At 34.6% G+C, this 18,719-nt stretch overlaps 1 protein-coding gene across 1 annotated transcript; it reads left to right on the top strand.

Annotated features, from left to right (window-relative positions):
• Window positions 1–18,026: 18,026 nt before the first annotated feature.
• Window positions 18,027–18,719, top strand: LOC148917833 (uncharacterized). Its single transcript, XM_089050415.1, has 2 exons — window positions 18,027–18,215; window positions 18,282–18,719. The coding sequence occupies exons 1-2, from the start codon at window positions 18,027–18,029 to the stop codon at window positions 18,717–18,719; spliced, it is 627 nt and encodes a 208-aa protein (XP_088906541.1).

The raw sequence follows: 18,719 nt of genomic DNA on the forward strand, positions 1-18,719 counted from the left end.
TAAAATTGTTTTGATGAGTCATAGCATCACTTACATAGTTTGATGGTTTAGGGTCTAGGGTTTGGGGATTAGGGTTGTTATTTATTAGGGTTTATGGTTAAAGTATAATTTTTGGGGTTTAGGGTTTATGTTTGTTATTTCTAGGATGTAAAACCATAAACAATTTTATAAAATTAAATTTTACAAATATATAATTTAGGGTTTTAAAGTTTAGGGTATTACTTTTAACGACGGTGATTGAGTCGTGGAATATGGAGTTTACGTCGTATGGTGAAAAATCGACGTCGTTTCTCTTTTAAACGACGTTTTGTTTACACGTGAGTCGTTTATTATTGTTTACAACGTCGGTAGTTAATTAACCTCGCCGTGGTTTGTTGTTGACATAAGAATATTTTATTATTTTTAATTCAAAATTTTAAAAATAAATTTAAAATAAATTCAAAAAATTCAACTTCAACTCCTATGAAGTCATTGATATATTTTCTTCCCCCTAAAACCCAAAAAAATGCAGTTTGTGTAATAAAAGATTAAAATGTCCAACCTAAATAAAATTGTTTTGATGAGTCATAGCATCACTTACATAGTTTGATGGTTTAGGGTCTAGGGTTTGGGGATTAGGGTTGTTATTTATTAGGGTTTATGGTTAAAGTATAATTTTTGGGGTTTAGGGTTTATGTTTGTTATTTCTTAGGATGTAAAACCATAAACAATTTTATAAAATTAAATTTTACAAATATATAATTTAGGGTTTTAAAGTTTAGGGTATTACTTTTAACGACGGTGATTGAGTCGTGGAATATGGAGTTTACGTCGTATGGTGAAAAATCCGACGTCGTTTCTCTTTTAAACGACGTTTTGTTTACACGTGAGTCGTTTATTATTGTTTACAACGTCGGTAGTTAATTAACCCGCCGTGGTTTTTCATAGTTTTAACGCCTTTTTTGATTTTGCATGGTACATAGTTTTACCACGACGTCCTTAATGTAATTAGCGTCATGTTTAATGTTAAATTTTAACGACGCGTGTTTTTTCGGTCGATGTTTTAAAAAGCGCGCTTTCTTAAAATATTCGCGGGACCTAAAATTTTCAGATTTGGCTCTTATTTTTATACTTCTAACCCTGAACCCTAAAATTGTCAGATTTCGCGCAACATAACATTTCGCTCTCTCACTTCATCTCTAATTCAAAGTTGGGCCAGGCTGTGTCAAATCCAATTTGGTCATAATCTGTGAGCTCTGCCAACCTGTAAGTACAAACCCTCTCTTCCCCTTGTAAATTCATTGAATGATGTTGTTAAAGGGTTTTAGGTATATGTTTTGCGATCTGTTAATAATGTTGTTAAAGGGTTCATGGATTTTCTGTTTAATGTTTTCTTGATCACTCTCTGTTATGTTGAATTGGGAATGGATTTCATTTTGTCGGATCTTTTAATCACTCTCTGTTATGTTGAATTGGGAATGGATTTATTGTTTTCATGCTTAGTATATGTTGGTTTCACGTATATGTTAGTTTCTTGCTTGGTTTCATGTCTATGTTGTGTTGTTAATAGGGTTTTCGGATCTTGAAAATAAACTGGATATCGACGCGTTTTCAGGCATAACGACGGTTTTTACTTTAAACCGTCGTTGTTATTACCTATACACGACGGTGTTATGTAACTACCGTCGTGGTTATAATTAGACGACGTAAAATCAAGTCGTCTATAATGTCAAATACGTCTGTTTTTGTTTAAAAACCGTCGTCTATGTTGTATATTACTTGCTATTAGACTTTATATAATCTGCTATAGTGATGGTCATTGCTTTCCTTTTCACTTTATTATATATAATAGGGTATAGTGTCGGAGATGGATAAGTCATGGATGCACTCGGATAGAAGATCGAAGGCATATGAGTTAGGGGTGGAAGCATTTTTGAACTTTTCTGTAGAAAATCTTCTAACTACCACACATATCCGTTGTCCATGTGTTAAATGTGTTAATTTGAAATTGTTTGGGGTTGGAATTATAAGGGATCACTTATACTTTAATGGAGTTGACCAAAGCTATAAGAATTGGACATTTCACGGAGAACCTTGGGAAGCAGCTACTAATGCTAGTAGAAATGTTGAAGAAGATGATGACCATAGTAGGTATGCAGTTTTGTGTCTGAAGAAATAGAGATGGATGATAATGATTTTGGTGATTTTGGATCTGATCCTTATGAGTTTGCCAATGTGATTGGGGATGGAGATCAACCATTGTACCCTGGTTGTAGAAAGTACACGAAGTTATCGGCATTAGTGAAGTTGTATAATTTGAAGGCAAAATATGGGATGAGTGATGGCTGTTTTACAGAATTATTGATACTTCAAGGCGATTTGCTTCCAGAAGGAAATACAATACCGGCCTCTATGTATGAGGCAAAAAAGACTTTGTGTGCATTGGGGCTGAGTTATGAGAAAATGCACGCATGCCCCAATGATTGCATCTTGTATAGGAAGGAGTATGAGGATTTAACTCATTGTCCTAATTGTGGTATCTCAAGGTGGAAGGAAGGCAAAGATTCAATCTTGAAAGAGGGTGTGCCAGCGAAGGTGGTGTGGTATTTTCCTCCAATTCCAAGGTTTAAAAGGATGTTTCGATCACATGAGACTGCTAAGAGTTTGACTTGGCATGCTGCTAGAAAATCAATTGATTCGGTTATATGTCTCATCCAGGGATTCCCCGTCTTGGAAACTTCTTGATGATAAATGGCCCGAGTTTGGTAATGAGCCGAGAAACTTGAGATTGGCTCTGTCATCTGATGGATTCAATCCCCACGTTCTCTAAGTAGCAGATATAGTTCTGGCGATTATCTTAGTTACATATAATCTCCCTCCATGGCTGTGCATGAAACGAAAGTTCATGATGTTGACCTTATTGATTTCCGGTCCTAAACAGCCCGGAAATGATATAGACGTCTACTTGGAGCCTTTGATTGATGATTTAAAATCTTTGTGGGATGGGATTGGAGGAGTGTATGATGCACATAATGGAGAATACTTTACACTCAGAGCTGCATTAATGTGGACAATTAATGATTTCCCCGCCTATGGAAACTTATCTGGTTGTGTTGTTAAAGGATATAAAGCTTGTCCAATATGCGGCGATGATACACCTAGTCACAGGTTGAAAAATGGCCACAAAATTTGTTACATTGGGCATAGAAAATGGTTACCGATCAATCATCCATATAGGAGGCAACGTGCAGCTTTTAATGGGAAACTGAATATGGCACGCCTCCTGAGCCATTAACCGGAGAAGAAGTGTTGCATATGGTTGAAGATGGTGACAGAGTTTGTTGGAAGAAGAAATCAATATTCTTTGATCTCGAGTATTGGAAATACCTTCCTGTGAGGCATGTCCTAGATGTTATGCACATTGAGAAGAATGTTTGCGATAGTATCATTGGTACATTCTGGAGATCCTGAAAAAATAAAGATGGGATTGCTGCTCGATTAGATTTATTGAACATGGGGTCAAAGCGATTTACCCGAGTATGGAGAAAGACGTGCTCGTTTGCCTCCAGGGCCTTGGAATTTGTCAAGAGCGAGAGAAGAGAGAGGTTTGCAATTCTTTCTATGGTATGAAGGTCCCTGAAGGTTATTCTTCAAATATAAAAATCTTGTATCTTTACAAGATTCAAGACTTCTTGGCCTTAAATCACATGATTGTCATACCTTAATGCAACAATTGCTCCCTGTGGCAATTGCGTTCTGTTTTGGAGAAGCCTGCAAGGTATGCAATAACTCGTTTGTGCTTCTTCTTCAATGCTATATGTGCAAAGACTGTTGATGTTTCCAAGCTAGATAAGTTGGAAGAAGATGTAGTAGTTACTTTGTGTTTGCTTGAGAAGTACTTTCCCCCTTCATTCTTTGATATCATGGTTCATCCAGTAGTACATCTTATCGAGAAGTTAAATGCATCTGTGGGCCAGTATATATTTTAGATGGATGTATCCGTTTGAAAGATATATGAAAGTGCTAAAGGGGTATGTTCAGAATCGCTCGTCCCGAAGGTTGCATTGTTGAGCGGTATATAGCTGAAGAAGTGTAGAGTTTTACTTGAGCATTTATCCGATGTTAGTACAGTTGGAGTGCCTTCAAGCCAAAGATGGGAGTTTCAAAGCCATTATCAGGTTGCACAGTGGCGAGTTGATCGGGACTGTTGAATCAAGTACATCTATATGTCTTGGAGAATACGGAGGAAGTCCTACCTTATATCGAGTACGTATGAGTTTTATTCTTTAAGTTTCCATTTTAAATTATTTCTTATGTTTATCTTATATGTTTGGGACCGTAATACTTGAATTTTGTGTGTCATGTAGGCAACATATGATTCACATCCAGACCACTTATCCAAAATTTAGAAAGAGAATAAAGTGGCTGCAGGATAAGCACAATAGCACTTTCATTCAATGGCTACGCTTCAAGGTATATGTTATTGAATAACATATTGACTTTAATTTTCTTCTTTCTATGTTAGATTGAATGAAGTTATATGATTAATTTGCAGGTTCAAAGTGAACTTAATGAGGAAGACAATCATGGCGTATCAGAAAATTTAAGGTGGCTAGCAACTGCTGGTCCAAACATGGCAGTGCCATTATATAGGAGCTATCTCATTAAAGGTATTAAATTCAACATCAAGGCACAAGATGATGTGCGGACAACTCAAAATAGTGGAGTTTATTTACTTGCACATACTATGCAAGTTGCTTAGTGCTAAGGATAAAACCCAATTCTCTCAAATATGGGTTTCTATGGTGTCATTCAAGAAATTTGGGACCTTGACTACCAAAAGTTTACAATCCCAGTCTTTAGGTGTGATTGGATTGATAATACTTCTGGTCTTGTAGTGGACGAACTTGGATTTACCCTTGTAGATTTGAGTAAAATTGGACATAGGAATGACCAATTTGTTTTGGCTTCTCAAGTCAAACAAGTATTTTTTGTTGACGACCCGATGCATCGTGGTTGGTTGGTAGTGTTATCAATGCCTAATAGAGAATATAATGATGTTATTGGTGATGATGTCTTAGGTGATGTGAGAATGAGTGTGAGCCATTTACTAGGGGATGCCAAATGTTGACACATTTGATGAAGTGGTGGTTGAGTTAGGAGTCAAAATATTGAGATGGGTGTGAAGATATATGAGTTGAATGATGCTTTTAATTGGCAGTGTATGACATTAATTTTGTAATATATTGTAATGTGATTTCTTCACTTTCATTATACAGTTTTGGCCACAAAACAATCGAACAAAATTACTGGTTCCAGATTACAAAACACGACGGTTTTGATAAAAATGTAATAAAACGACGTCTGTTCTAATAAATAACGACGTTTTGGAGCATTCAACGACCGCAAATATATTTACCGACGTCTTAAAGCAAAGTAACAATGAAGAACCACGACGCTATTGTGAAGCGATAATCGAGGATAACACGTCGGACAAGCATAAAGAACCGCCATGTAATTCAAAATAACACGACTCAATCCCATAATACCGACGTCTAAAGATGAAATTTTAACTGAACGTTACAAAAGACGACGTCGTCATGAATTTACCACGTCGTAAGTTCTTTAATAAACGAAGTGGAAAAGGATGAATTCACGACGGTATTTGAAGTCCATTAAATTCGTCGACGTTAAGATGAATTAGACGACGTTAATTTTTTTAATGAAGACGTATAAATTATTAAACACGACGGTCTTTTTCATGGTACCGACGTTGTATATAGACGACAACGTCGTCCTTATAAATTACTGTGTCGTAATTAATGACCCCATCATTTTTTCCACGTCGTTTATTTTCAAAATATGACGTATAAATTCTGTAATACGGCTCTCATTTATTTGGAACCGACGTTGTTTATTCATTTCAACGTCGTCTAAGTAAATACATACGTCGTAATTAATGAACCTGACATCTATTTCCACGTCATAATTCATAAAAAATCGAAGTGGAAAATTTATTTTACGACGGTTGTGGGAAATGTTGTGACGTAGTAGGTGTCAATAACGTCGTCTATTATGATTGTAAAGACGTCGTATTTATATTTGTCATATGTTTCCTTTTTAACGACGTTTTTTTTGTTGGAGTTGGTCGTCTATTCTCATCCTCGACTTTTTTTATGTCTTTTTGCAGCACAAAGGCGTCGGTTTTATATATTTTGATGACGTTTTTTGTTTTAACAACGACGGTTATTCACCGTCGTGGTTTTGTTATGGAAAAGATGTCGGTGGATTCCACGACGATTTGAAAACAGAATACACGACGGTGAATACCCGTCGTGGTTTTCCTTTTTTGTAGTAGTGTGTATTTTGGTTCTGCTAAAGGAAAAATGAAAGGTGTTGCACCACATGCAAAGATTGCTATTTATAAGGTAATTTGGATTGATACCATTACGAACATAGATTTAATGTCTGCAATGGAGCAAGCCATAATATATGGTGTTGATGTGATTTGCCTCTCTATTGTTGACATTTAGAAACCAATGTATTATGATGCTATTGCAAGATCATCATTTTCTACTATGGAAAAAGACATAGTTGTTGTATGTGCAACAGGGAATGATAGGCCAAGTATAAGGACCATGTGCAATGGATTTCCGTGGATTATAACTGTTGGTGATCGTTGGTTTTTCTGGAGTACTAACTCTAGGAAATGGTTTCAGAATCATTGAATGGTCTACATTTCCAAGATCCGTTTAGATAAAAAAAACTTACTTCTAATATATGAAGAAACCCAATCAGCATGTAATTCGTCTAAATTATTATATGGAAAATCTAATGGAATCATCTTATGTGAATTAGGATCGACTCATGATCAAATCTCTACTATCACCTCTTTAATAATTAAAGGAGCTATACTTGTTGCAGATATATTTAATTTAACTGACACTCCATGTCCTTATATTATCATCAAAGCAAAAGGGTTATTAGAGGTGCTAAATTATATGAAATCAACCAATGAACCTTTTGCTACAATGGAGTTCCAACAGACAATTATGATTATAGATCATGCACCTAAATGTATGAATTTTCTTCAAGAGGTCCTTCAAAAAGCTATTCAGGCATTTTGAAGCTGGATATAATCGCACTAGGGCTACTAATTGTAGGTGGTTGGATTCCTGATAATTGCGGAGATCATTGCGGAAATTTTACTCTACAGAAGAAACACTACAATTTGTCATCTAGAACATCTATAGCTTGCCCTCTGATCAGTGCATAATTGTGTACATTTCGTACCCTTTTAGCTTTTGATTTGGTTATGTTTTTGAGTTAAACTTGTGCCTTAAATCGCTTTTGTGTTTGTCATTTAGTTAATTAAGCGTTAGGTAGTATTGGTGGCTTTGGACAAAAAAAGATGTAAAATGATGCAAAAATGTCCAAAACTAGAGACTAAGTTAGCAACTTGTTTCAGACCTAACATCTTCATCTAACCTTGGATTGGCCCAAATGATATGTGGTTGGAAAGATGACATTCTAAACTTCAAGTTGGAGGGCTCGAAGTCGTCATTTGCTGATGGGAAACCCAAGTTATGAGTCCACAAAATTGTTGGTTATGCTGACATAAGCATAAGTTAATTGTTGGATGGTCATGTTGAGCTATGCATGAGTTATTATTTTTGCTAGTGGGATTTATTGGTGAGCAGAGAAGATGAAGTGCAACATCCAAATAAAAAAAGAAACTGATTTTCAATAATATTGATGTGTTAGGTAAAGTTGGTGAAATTGGTTTTGTTGGTAGAGGCAATATCTAATTCAGATTTCCCCTTTCCTTCTCCTTATAAATACCACTTCCATTCCACACTAAAAAGAAAAAGCACATCCATGGATTCACACTCCCATAATTCATCAACCACATCCAAGGATTTACACTCCCACAATTCATCCATCATTCACACTCCCATCATTCATCAAACACATTCAGAAATTACCCTAAAACACTCTCACAACCCGATACACTCCAAGAATCAACCCAAAACTCTAAACAACCCCAACTCACCAAAATTGTCCTAGCAATCCTCTGTGCCATTTCCCTATGAATTTCCTTTCTCAGTTATCACCACTCACCCAAAGTCATCCCAAATCACCTCATTAACCTTCATACATCCTTCTAGACATGGAGAAGCTCTTGGAGAAGCATTGGACACCACAAGAACTTCAAAAAATGGTTTTTCTACTCTTATTGCATTCATTATGTTTTGTCAATTATGTTATTGTTAATTCGCCATTATGAGTAGCTAAATTCATATCTAGGGTTTCGATGTAACCTAACATGAATATTCTGGGTTTATAAGTTTCAAGTTTTAAGTTTGATTCAAAATTATGGTTCTTATTCATTATGCTTATAAGTGTTGAACATTGGCTCAAATAATGTTTTGTTTATTATTATCTCTCTTGTGTTGCATGCCATCCACATGGAGAAAGGAATAGATTATTCTTTCCTTTCTCATGCATTTGTCGAAAGCAAAGGAAGAGTGTTTTTTGTTGATAAAATTTTATATTAACAAAAGTATAAAAGGAAGACATGCAACAAGTGGGCAAGCTATCAAAGGAAGGGAATGATGTTCCATATGAAGCAAGCTGGAAAATGGAAAAAGCAAGTTTGATTAGCTGCATATTGATCACTATTTGCATGTGATTGTTTATCCCTTGATTCACGGATTAGCTACTATATTTATTAAGCCACTTAGGCTATGTGGCAATCATATTGACCGTAAGGAGTGGCAGTCGTGAGCTTCAGAGAGAAATAGAATAATTTTTCATTATTGCTACTATTTTTGGCTCTTGGGTTCTTTGTGCAGCCAACTAAAGCTATGCATAATCAAGGACTTCGTTGGCAGCAGGAGAGGTGTGTGTAGGTGTCCTGCACTGTGCCGCACCAAAGAGTAGCGGTTGGTTTCTTTTCCAATACTAGTGGTTGAGCTGTTTGGTGCATTAATGTCCTTTGTTTTATGGAGGACTTTGAGGGCGCTCATGCAGTTGTTGGACCAAGTTCTTGGTTATATAATAAAGGCTTGACAGAGAGAAAGGTATGTGCAATTTTAGTGAGCACAATAGGTGAGAGAGTGCTCTTGTCATAGGGCAAGCCGTATGCACCATGGTGTCTTTGTTGCTGCACCTTTGCGTGAGGAAAAGATGGTGATGTAAAAAACTTCCTTGTTTATAAGTGTTCTTCATATCTTTGTAGCCTCTCTTTCTCTTTTGGTATCTGTGTGTGTATTTGGGATTTGGGTTGTGAGAGTTAAACTTTGTAATTCCTAGACTAGGTGAGAGTGTTTAATCTCCTTTGTTTGTAATCTCCTAAGGGGTACTGGTGGAAGTTCTTGCCATCTTCAAGCTGGATGTCGGCTACACACAGGCTGAACCAGTATAAATCCTTGTGTCTCTTGGATTTTGCTATTTTGCTATTTGTCTGGTTGTTTCAACGGTTCCATATTGTCCACCCAATGCAATCCGCTTCCGATGTGCACAACAACAAGTTAATATGCTTGTTTGAATGATTGATCACCATTAAAACTTGTATGTTAGTTATCTTGGTTGGAATTAAGAGTAGACATCATATACCATAATTCCAATTGAACTATGAATAAGAAGAGTATGTATAGACATTAGACAATAAGGATTAGATACATGCTTGATTGTTTAAAATATTCTTCTATGTTTAATGAATTTATAATGCTTGATTTAGGTTTGACAACAAAGACTTAATTAGAGAATTAGGAATACAGGGTTAGGACCAAACACCATGACTTAATCATACTTTAGCTAGAATCAATCTTTGAATCTGAATTAGACTTGTCACTTGAATCCTTATAACCTAAAATTGAATTGTTATGGTGAATCAAATGCCCTAGTCTCCAAATATGTTTTCCAACCCTTAAGACCACTTTTTGTTACAATTGTTTACTTTGATTTTGTTTGCAATTTCGTTTTGCTTAATTTGTTTTCACAATCACAATCACTCTCACTTGAAATTCTGTTTTAGATTCAACTTCCTGTTTTTCTTGAATTGGGTAATCTAAGTACGTAACTAAGTTTAACTTCTCAATAATCGTGGGTACGATCTCATACTTGTCTTGTTATACTGCTAATTGGCACATACAATTGCGAGTTAACACCCTCATGTTGCAGGGGTGTTTGGATGTGGTCTCCAAATCCAAGCCAAGTCAAGTGGTCTCAATTTCAAACCAAGTCAAGTGGAGACTCAAAAGCCTACCCAAAGTAAAAATATTGTTATTTATAATAACAATAGCCAAATAATAAATAAATTGAATGGCAAAACCCACAAGCTTGGCTTTGGGTCAACCAAGGGGTTTAAGGTTTGATTCCAAAAGAATTTTGAGGCAGCAGATGCAACGGTTAAAGGGTTTCCTTCAATAACAATGACAGCTGGAATGATGAAAGGAAAATGGGTTACCTGAGCTGAGCTTTTACCAGAATAGTTGTTGAGTTTCCATAAGTGACCAATTAGCTGAAGTTTTGGATAGCTAGAGTTGTGGCCATACTTAGGAATTGTAAACAATACGAAATACCACAAAAGATATTTTGGTAGAAGGATATTATGACCTTGTGTAATATTAAGGAGGCCAAGGTTGGCCCACACGTTGGTCCTTGTTTTTTGAGTTGAAAAATTGGATATTTAAGCCAACTTTTATGCAGATCAGTTTTGGTTTATAACCATTGGTCAATTCATATATATGTATATATATATATATATTAGTATAAACCAAAAATGAGGTTTTGAACCTGGCTAAAGGAATGGTTTTTTCAAATGTTGGCTGTGAGGATGGCCAAATAGTTGGCTAGAACCAAGTCAAGGTCTTGGCATCCCATGTCAGTAAGTTGGCTGGAGAATGGAAGTCTTGGCTAAAGAGATGGTTTGGACATGAGAGAACCCACGTGGGTTTACCTTGGTATTCTCAAACTTTGTTCAAATTGGCATGGGTGTTAAAAGACTACAATATTTTACACTTTATACATTGTATGGTAAGACACATGAGTGATTTAGTACCACATAGAGTTCTTATGAGGTTCAAATTTTTCATTATCTTCATCATCTCTACGTGTAGAGTAAGTGTATTGTGAAGAGTATTCATCAAATGATAAATCCCCAAAATAGTTTTGCATGTCACTGCTAACATGCCACCTATATAAATATAAATATTTTAGCATATTATCACTAAAACATAAGTGATATATGGTGATTAAGGTGTTCGAGGAGTAAAATGGGAGGGGTTCAAATCCCCTTTGTGATTTTTTTTCCTCCATTTTTACCCTTTTTTTTTCCTTTACATCGATATTTTAGCGATATTACACCGATATTTTGACAAAATATTGTTGAAGTGTGAGCGAAATTATTGACATCAATAATTTTTGATATTATCGTCGATATTGTCGATATTTATACGATATGTACATGGATATGTTCCAAAATATCCGTGATTTGAAAAAACCAAAATATTCTCTATATTTCGTCGATATTATCGATATTTCAGACTATGATACATACATAGGCTAATTCAACATCAATATATAGAGAAATTCATATCCTATATAGAATTAGCTTATGTATATATGCGCACAAGTCTTCTCTTCCATTCAATCGGTTTATATGGTTTAACTCATCAACATTCTCTTCCCATCATTAATTTCCAATATCCAAAATCATCTTCATGGAGTCACAATGGAACCGAATTATCATGTTAAAGTCTCAAATTTAGATATTGTTTCCAAAATGAAGATGATGAAGTTGATAAAAGTCTCAAATTTTGATCATTGTTTCCAAGATGTGGACGATTAGAGCCAATAATGGTACAATGACAGACTAAATTGTTTAGGGTTGCAGAGTTTTACTTTTTTTAATTTTCATTTTAGAGTAAACCAACTAAATTATATTCTAATTTGGAATTAGTTATTTAAATATTTATGATGTAGCATATACCATCTCATTCGAAACTTAAATTTATTGTCACAGGCATTACCCGTGAATTAATAACAACGTGTTAATGTGACCATCACACATTTTTCCTGCTCGTAAAAGTCAAAAGTCAAAACCAACATCGATCACCGTTGGATTGGAGTCAATGGAGACGTGGAAGACTTTATATGAGATCCAACGGGAGAAGATGAGTTGTTGATTTTTTAAGTTCAAAGAGTTTTAAAATGAGGGCACCAGCATGGTCTAAAATATCAATGATATTGAAAATATTGGTAGTCCAAAAACATGGAAATTTCGATGGAAATATCAGGATATTATCGATATCGATAAAAATTGAATAAAAACCACGGAAATTGTAACAAAAACTTGGAAATTTTTATTGAAACTTTGGAGAATGTTTATTTAGTCAATTATCTATTAGTTTATCAAAAAAGAAGAAGAAGGAAATGCATTACATGATGGATTTAACTGATTTAAGTTGATTATACACCGAGCTGGCAAACACTGTGAGTGTAGAAAATATGTAGTAATTAATGAAAAACAGATTAAACACACCATAATAATTTATATATAATGATTTACTACAATATTTTACATTTTATACATTGCATGGTAAGACACATGAGTGAGTTAGTACCACATAGAGTTACTATGAGGTTCAAATTTTTCACTATCTTCATCATCTTTATGTGTAGAGTAAGTGTATTATGAAGAGTATTCATCAAATGATAAATCCCGAAAATAGTTTTGCATGTAATTGTTAACATGTCACCCATATAAATATAAATATTTTAGTATATTATCACTAAAACATAAGTAATATACGAAGGTTAAGGTGTTCGAGGAGTAAAATGGAGGGGTTCAAATCCCTTTTGTGTTTTTTTTTCTCCCTTTTTTTTCCCTTTTACATCGATATTTTCGATATTTTGGCGATATTACACCGATATTTTGACAAAATATTGCTGAAGTGCATTGTCTAAAATATCAATAATATTGAAAATATCGGTAGTCCAAAAACATGGAAATTTCGATGGAAATATCGGGATATTATCGATATCAATAAAAATTGAATAAAAACCACGGAAATTGTAAGAAAAACTTGGAATTTTTTTTTTGAAACTTTAGAGAATGTTTATTTAGTCAATTATCTATTAGTTTATCAAAAAAAAAATTAGAAGGAAATGCATTACATGATGGATTTAAGCTGATTTAAGTCGATTATCTGCAAACAACATTATAAATGATTTACTACAATATTTTACATTTATACATTGCATGGTAAGACACATGAGTGAGTTAGTACCACATAGAGTTCCTATGAGGTTCAAATTTTTCACTATCTTCATCATCTCTATGTGTAGATATTACACCGATATTTTGACAAAATATTGCTGAAGTGCATTGTCTAAAATATCAATAATATTGAAAATATCGGTAGTCCAAAAACATGGAAATTTCGATGGAAATATCGGGATATTATCGATATCAATAAAAATTGAATAAAAACCACGGAAATTGTAAGAAAAACTTGGAATTTTTTTTTTGAAACTTTAGAGAATGTTTATTTAGTCAATTATCTATTAGTTTATCAAAAAAAAAATTAGAAGGAAATGCATTACATGATGGATTTAACTGATTTAAGTCGATTATACAGCCGCTGGCAAACACTGTTATAAATGATTTACTACAATATTTTACATTTTATACATTGCATGGTAAGACACATGAGTGAGTTAGTACCACATAGAGTTCCTATGAGGTTCAAATTTTTCACTATCTTCATCATCTCTATGTGTAGAGTAAGTGTATTGTGAAGAGTATTCATCAAATGATAAATCTCCAAAATAGTTTTGCATGTAATTGTCAACATGCGACCCATATAAATATAAATATTTTAGCATATTATCACTAAAATATAAGTGATATATGGTGGTTAAAGTGTTCGAGGAGTAAAATGGAGGGGTTCAAATCCCCTTTGTGTTTTTTTTCTTCTTCTTTTTCCTTTTTTTCCCAATACATCGATATTTTTGATATTTTGGCGATATTACACCGATATTTTGACAAAATATTGCTGAAGAGTGAGCAAAATTATCGACATCGATATTTTCCGATATTATCGTCGATATTGTCGATATTTATACGATATGTACATGGATATGTTCCAAAATATCCGTGATTCGAAAAAACTGAAATATCCTCGATATTTCGTCGATATTATCGATATTTCAGACTATGGTGATAATACAATAAATTAAAGGCCTATGGCCTGGGAGGTTGGGGACAAAAATGAAAGGCCAAGTAAGTGGCCTACGAACTCCCTTTCTCTATCTAAATATATTTATATATGGCAATATTGGCATCTTAACGTATAATTATTTTTTCATATGTATATATATACGTATTAATATTGAAAACTAAGAAGTCATGTAGACCTTGGTCAAGTTTCTTGGATGGACTCATTGGAATTCCAAGTCACCCAACATCGGTGGATTATGTTCAATCAAAATTAGAGGCTCCGGAACCCACAACGTCTCACCAGATGTTAAGCCCAAGTCCTTGGAGGTCCAAGCCCTACCCTCAAAAGTAGGCCCAAAACCTCCTGATGTTTTCATGCACGTGATGAGATCCATCCAAGGAAAACAATCAAAGAGAGTGATGTCAATCTGGAACGTTCCTAAGGAGGAGAGAATCAATTGATCATATGTGCAATCAAAATGATCTCATTCGAATCAATTCCATGAATTTAGGAAGCCACACAAGAAAAGATTTTGAACGAAGTTGACCTTCGGCCATTTAATGGCTAGCCCATGGGCTGATGAATGCCCCTATATAAAGTACATTAGACAAAGAGCAAAGGACCCCAACATCAGACACAAAAACTTACTTTTTGTCTTTCAATTTTCTATCCCTAGACTAGGTTTTTATTTTCCAAGCAAGTAGACTAGATCAGTTCTTCACTTTCGTTAGTGTAAGTTTAATTTCTTGTATTTTCCATTACGTTGTTTTAAGATTTAATTTTATCACTTTATTTTTAATTGTTAACGAATTTTCTTTGAGCCTAATTTAATTTCAAATTGCTTTTTTTTTATTGCCTTTATCATTTATATCGTTCTTATTTCGTTCTTCGTTTAATTTAAGTTTATCTATCACTTTGGTTTACTTTGTCGCACTTTAATTCTCGTCTTTAAGTTTAATCGCATCTTTTAATTTAATTTGTATCATTATCATTAAAAATATAAAAAAAATACTAAAACACCCAAACGAAACCTAACCATCCTCGAACCCAAGGAAGTGAAAGAACCTAGGCCAAGAAGAAGTTTCTTACCCAGCCGATCAATTGGCTGGTTAGAAGTCGAAGCGCGAATACAACAATCTAACTTTTTCTATTCAGCCAATCAGGTGGCCTGGTGGTGGCACGCCTACGCAATCTAAAAGGACCAAAAGTTCCTTCAATCGGCCTACCTGGCCGAAAAAAGGAAACAAGAGGTGGCTGCACTTCGCCAAGAGCACATCCAAAATGGAGTTTTGCTACTATTAGGTCAGCCATTATAACCACTGCAAATCATTTAGATAATAATTTTAGCTTGATTTTAGATAGTGATCTTCAACTCGCTTCACCTCTAGCAAAGGGAGCAGGTCGTATTGATCCAAACCGAGCAATTGACCATGGTTTGATTTATGATGCAACACGATAAATATCAATCTACTATGCTCATTATATTATAACAAGGGCTACATGAAAAAGATTATTAAATCTAAATATCAATGCCTAAAGTCATCTTCTGATATGAACTACCCATCCTTTATTGTTTTATATAAGGATTGTAAAACAATAAATATAAAAATATTTGAAAAGGTTGTAACCAATGTAGGAAATGACAATACAACTTATAAGGTTATTGTGACAGGACCAAACAATTATGAAGTTATAGTGTCCCAAAATACGCTAGTGTTTACAAAGAAAAATGAGTAGCAATGTTACATTATTAATATTACTCATAAAGTGATAAACACATAATTATTACATATGTTATCCTTAAATTTATATTGTTAGTGACTTATTTAAATTTATTTTATTATTTTTATTCAGTTTTTGGTTTTTAGGTACATCTTTCATAAGTGCAGCCATCACCAGAGAAAAAGCAAACTCATGCTTGAGGTGTTGCCTAACCTAGAAAAGAAGAAGCAATAACTAGCAAATATTGAGAATAAAGCTTGGAGTGCCGCACCAAGCTTTTAAGCAAGCTAATGGATTGAACAAATGAATAATGAAAATGGCTATCTGATTGCAGCACTGTTGTATAGATAAAGGGAACTGGAAGATAATAAATAAATGTATGGCTATCTGATTGTGGGTTGGTGGCAAGTGGTGAGAAATTGTTTATTCATGGCAAAATACAATTGATGCAATAAAGAGCAACTCCCATTCCTATAAATAGAGCGTTGCTGCAGATGGAAAATCACACCAAGCTCCACAACTTCTTGAGCTTTCTCTCCTTCCTCCATCCTTGTGGTTTTAAATTTCTGTTTTAGCTTTATTTTATTAGTTTGATCCAAACTTAAGTTTTAAGGTGAATTTGTAGTTTTTGTTCAAATGAAATTTGTAGTTTTCTTTTTAAATAATTGATGAATGTTTGATAATCTATTTCATGAGTTCAATCATGTTTTTCCCATTGTGTAGTAAAAACTTTCATGCTTTTAAAAGAGGAGAGAATTACTAAGATTAATAGAATTTCGATGAAAATTATTTTTTGATAGTTTGTTGCCAATGGTACAAATTATGCTTAGAATACTTCTAAAGGAAATTAAAAAGATTTTTAATTATTTTGAACAACTACAATGGAAAATATTTTGTGGATCAAATTAATAAGAGTTGCATGCTTATGTTAAAAGTAGAACCCAGTGCCTTAGTGTTTTAATCAATTAAATTTTCTTTAAACCAAATATTGCTTAAATCTACTTCTCTATCTTAATTGTTCTGTTTCGTCTATGTTATTTTCTTTACACCACTCTCTGTGGATACAACACTCGGACTTCTTAGCTACATTGCTATACGATGCCTCCCCTTGGGTTTTACAAGCGAACATAAAAGAAATGAGAAATGTGAAGTTTCATTTGGTTCACTTGTTTGGCTCGAGGAAAATGGAGTGCACACTACGAGAAATCCTATAGTTGTGTCGCATTATTTGAACAAACCCCTTGAACCCCAAATTTGAGGGACCAACACAGTTGAATGTTGAATGGAAGGACCAACACTTGATCTTTGATATAAGGAGATCTAGTCAGGATAAGTTGTATCGTGCTTTACTGTAATTTTTAGAAAGATTATTAGTATAAAAGAAAAATTACAATTGAGTAAATTATACACAAAAACACCCTCAAATTTTGCATGTGTCTTTACTCCATAAACTTTTACTTAAGAATATAATCGACCATAATCATTTGATTAAGACACCATAAGTATGAAGTAGTTTCAAATAGAACTTCTAGTTTTTATAATAAAAAAATTAAACAAAGAAACTTTAGTTATTGAAATGCTGGCATTGCTCAATTTGATGTTAGTTCATAGGCATTGAACTTGACTAATTGGATGGGTTCTTTCGAAAATTCTATGGTAGACCCAATGCATGTATGCACTCAATATTATGGACCATTGGATGAGCATTTGGAGGATGTGGGATAATCCAAATTGTAACACCCCTTCTCAAAATAGCTATTTATTTATTTTTATTTGTGAAATTACATCTTAATCCTCAAAGGTAGGGGTATTTTGGTCATTTTCATTCAGGAATGTTTTTGGGGAATTGAGTCACACCATTGCGTGAAGCTTGTTGATACGAGTTCGTAGATACATAGTGAGCTCAAATCCGACTCAAAACGAGAGAGAGAGAGAGAGAGAGAGAGAGAGAGGTCTAAAAGTGAGAGAGACAAAATAGTAATTTTCAAAAATGATTTCAAACACTTTATGGTCTCTCTCTATCTCTCCCTCCTCAGTTCTCTTTTTCCCAATCCTTTCTTCATTCTCTCTTCATTCGGAGGAGACTTAGAGGATGTCATGCTCAAGGAGGTAGACCAAGTAAACTCCTCTCCATTAACCAATGAGTTCCAACAGGCGGCCCTGCTAAGACGATTCACAGCGCCATCTTTCACGTCATTCAAAGGGGATTCTGATCTCAAGAGCCATCTGAAGCATTATAGAAGTGTCATGATTCTTTACAAGTCTGAAAATGAGCTGATGTATAAGGTGTTTGCAATGAGGATGCTATATGAAGAGAGCAGCTCAAGATTGGTTCCATATCGTATTGTCTAGGTCGATCAGCAGCTTCAAGGAGCTTACTTGGTCTTCACTAAGGAATATACCTTCTACCAGACGGTCAAAAAACAAGTTGACCACCTATTCAATCTGCACAAAAAGCCCAATGAGTCCCTCTTAGACTACATCAAGAGTTTCAAAGCAGCGAAAGCTAACATCGTAAGATGCGATGACCGAATCGCATCCTCAGCTTTCAAAAAAGGTTCACTAACAAAGCACGACATGTACAACGAGTTGACTATCGCTCCTAGCCAAACACTAGCAGAGGTCTTTGAGATCGCTAAACGTTATGCACTCTGGGATGACGATCAAATCGTGGCGAAAAAGACTGCGAAGCAAGTCGATCAACCTTCAAGCAGACATGTCAGAGAAATGACAAGTTCAACAACAAGACCAATAGCAAGTGCAAAGCGCAACCACAAGGAGGCACTTTGA

This window comes from Prunus mume, linkage group LG4 (assembly GCF_029339155.1).
Source record: "Prunus mume cultivar Tortuosa linkage group LG4, ASM2933915v1, whole genome shotgun sequence".
Lineage (NCBI taxonomy): Eukaryota > Viridiplantae > Streptophyta > Magnoliopsida > Rosales > Rosaceae > Prunus > Prunus mume.

Bases quoted from the DNA above. Each gene is read 5' to 3' on its own strand.
- LOC148917833 (XM_089050415.1), top strand. From the start codon at position 18,027: ATGCTCAAGGAGGTAGACCAAGTAAACTCCTCTCCATTAACCAATGAG. The intron at 18,216-18,281 runs GTGTTTGCAATG...CGTATTGTCTAG, and splicing joins AAAATGAGCTGATGTATAAG to GTCGATCAGCAGCTTCAAGG.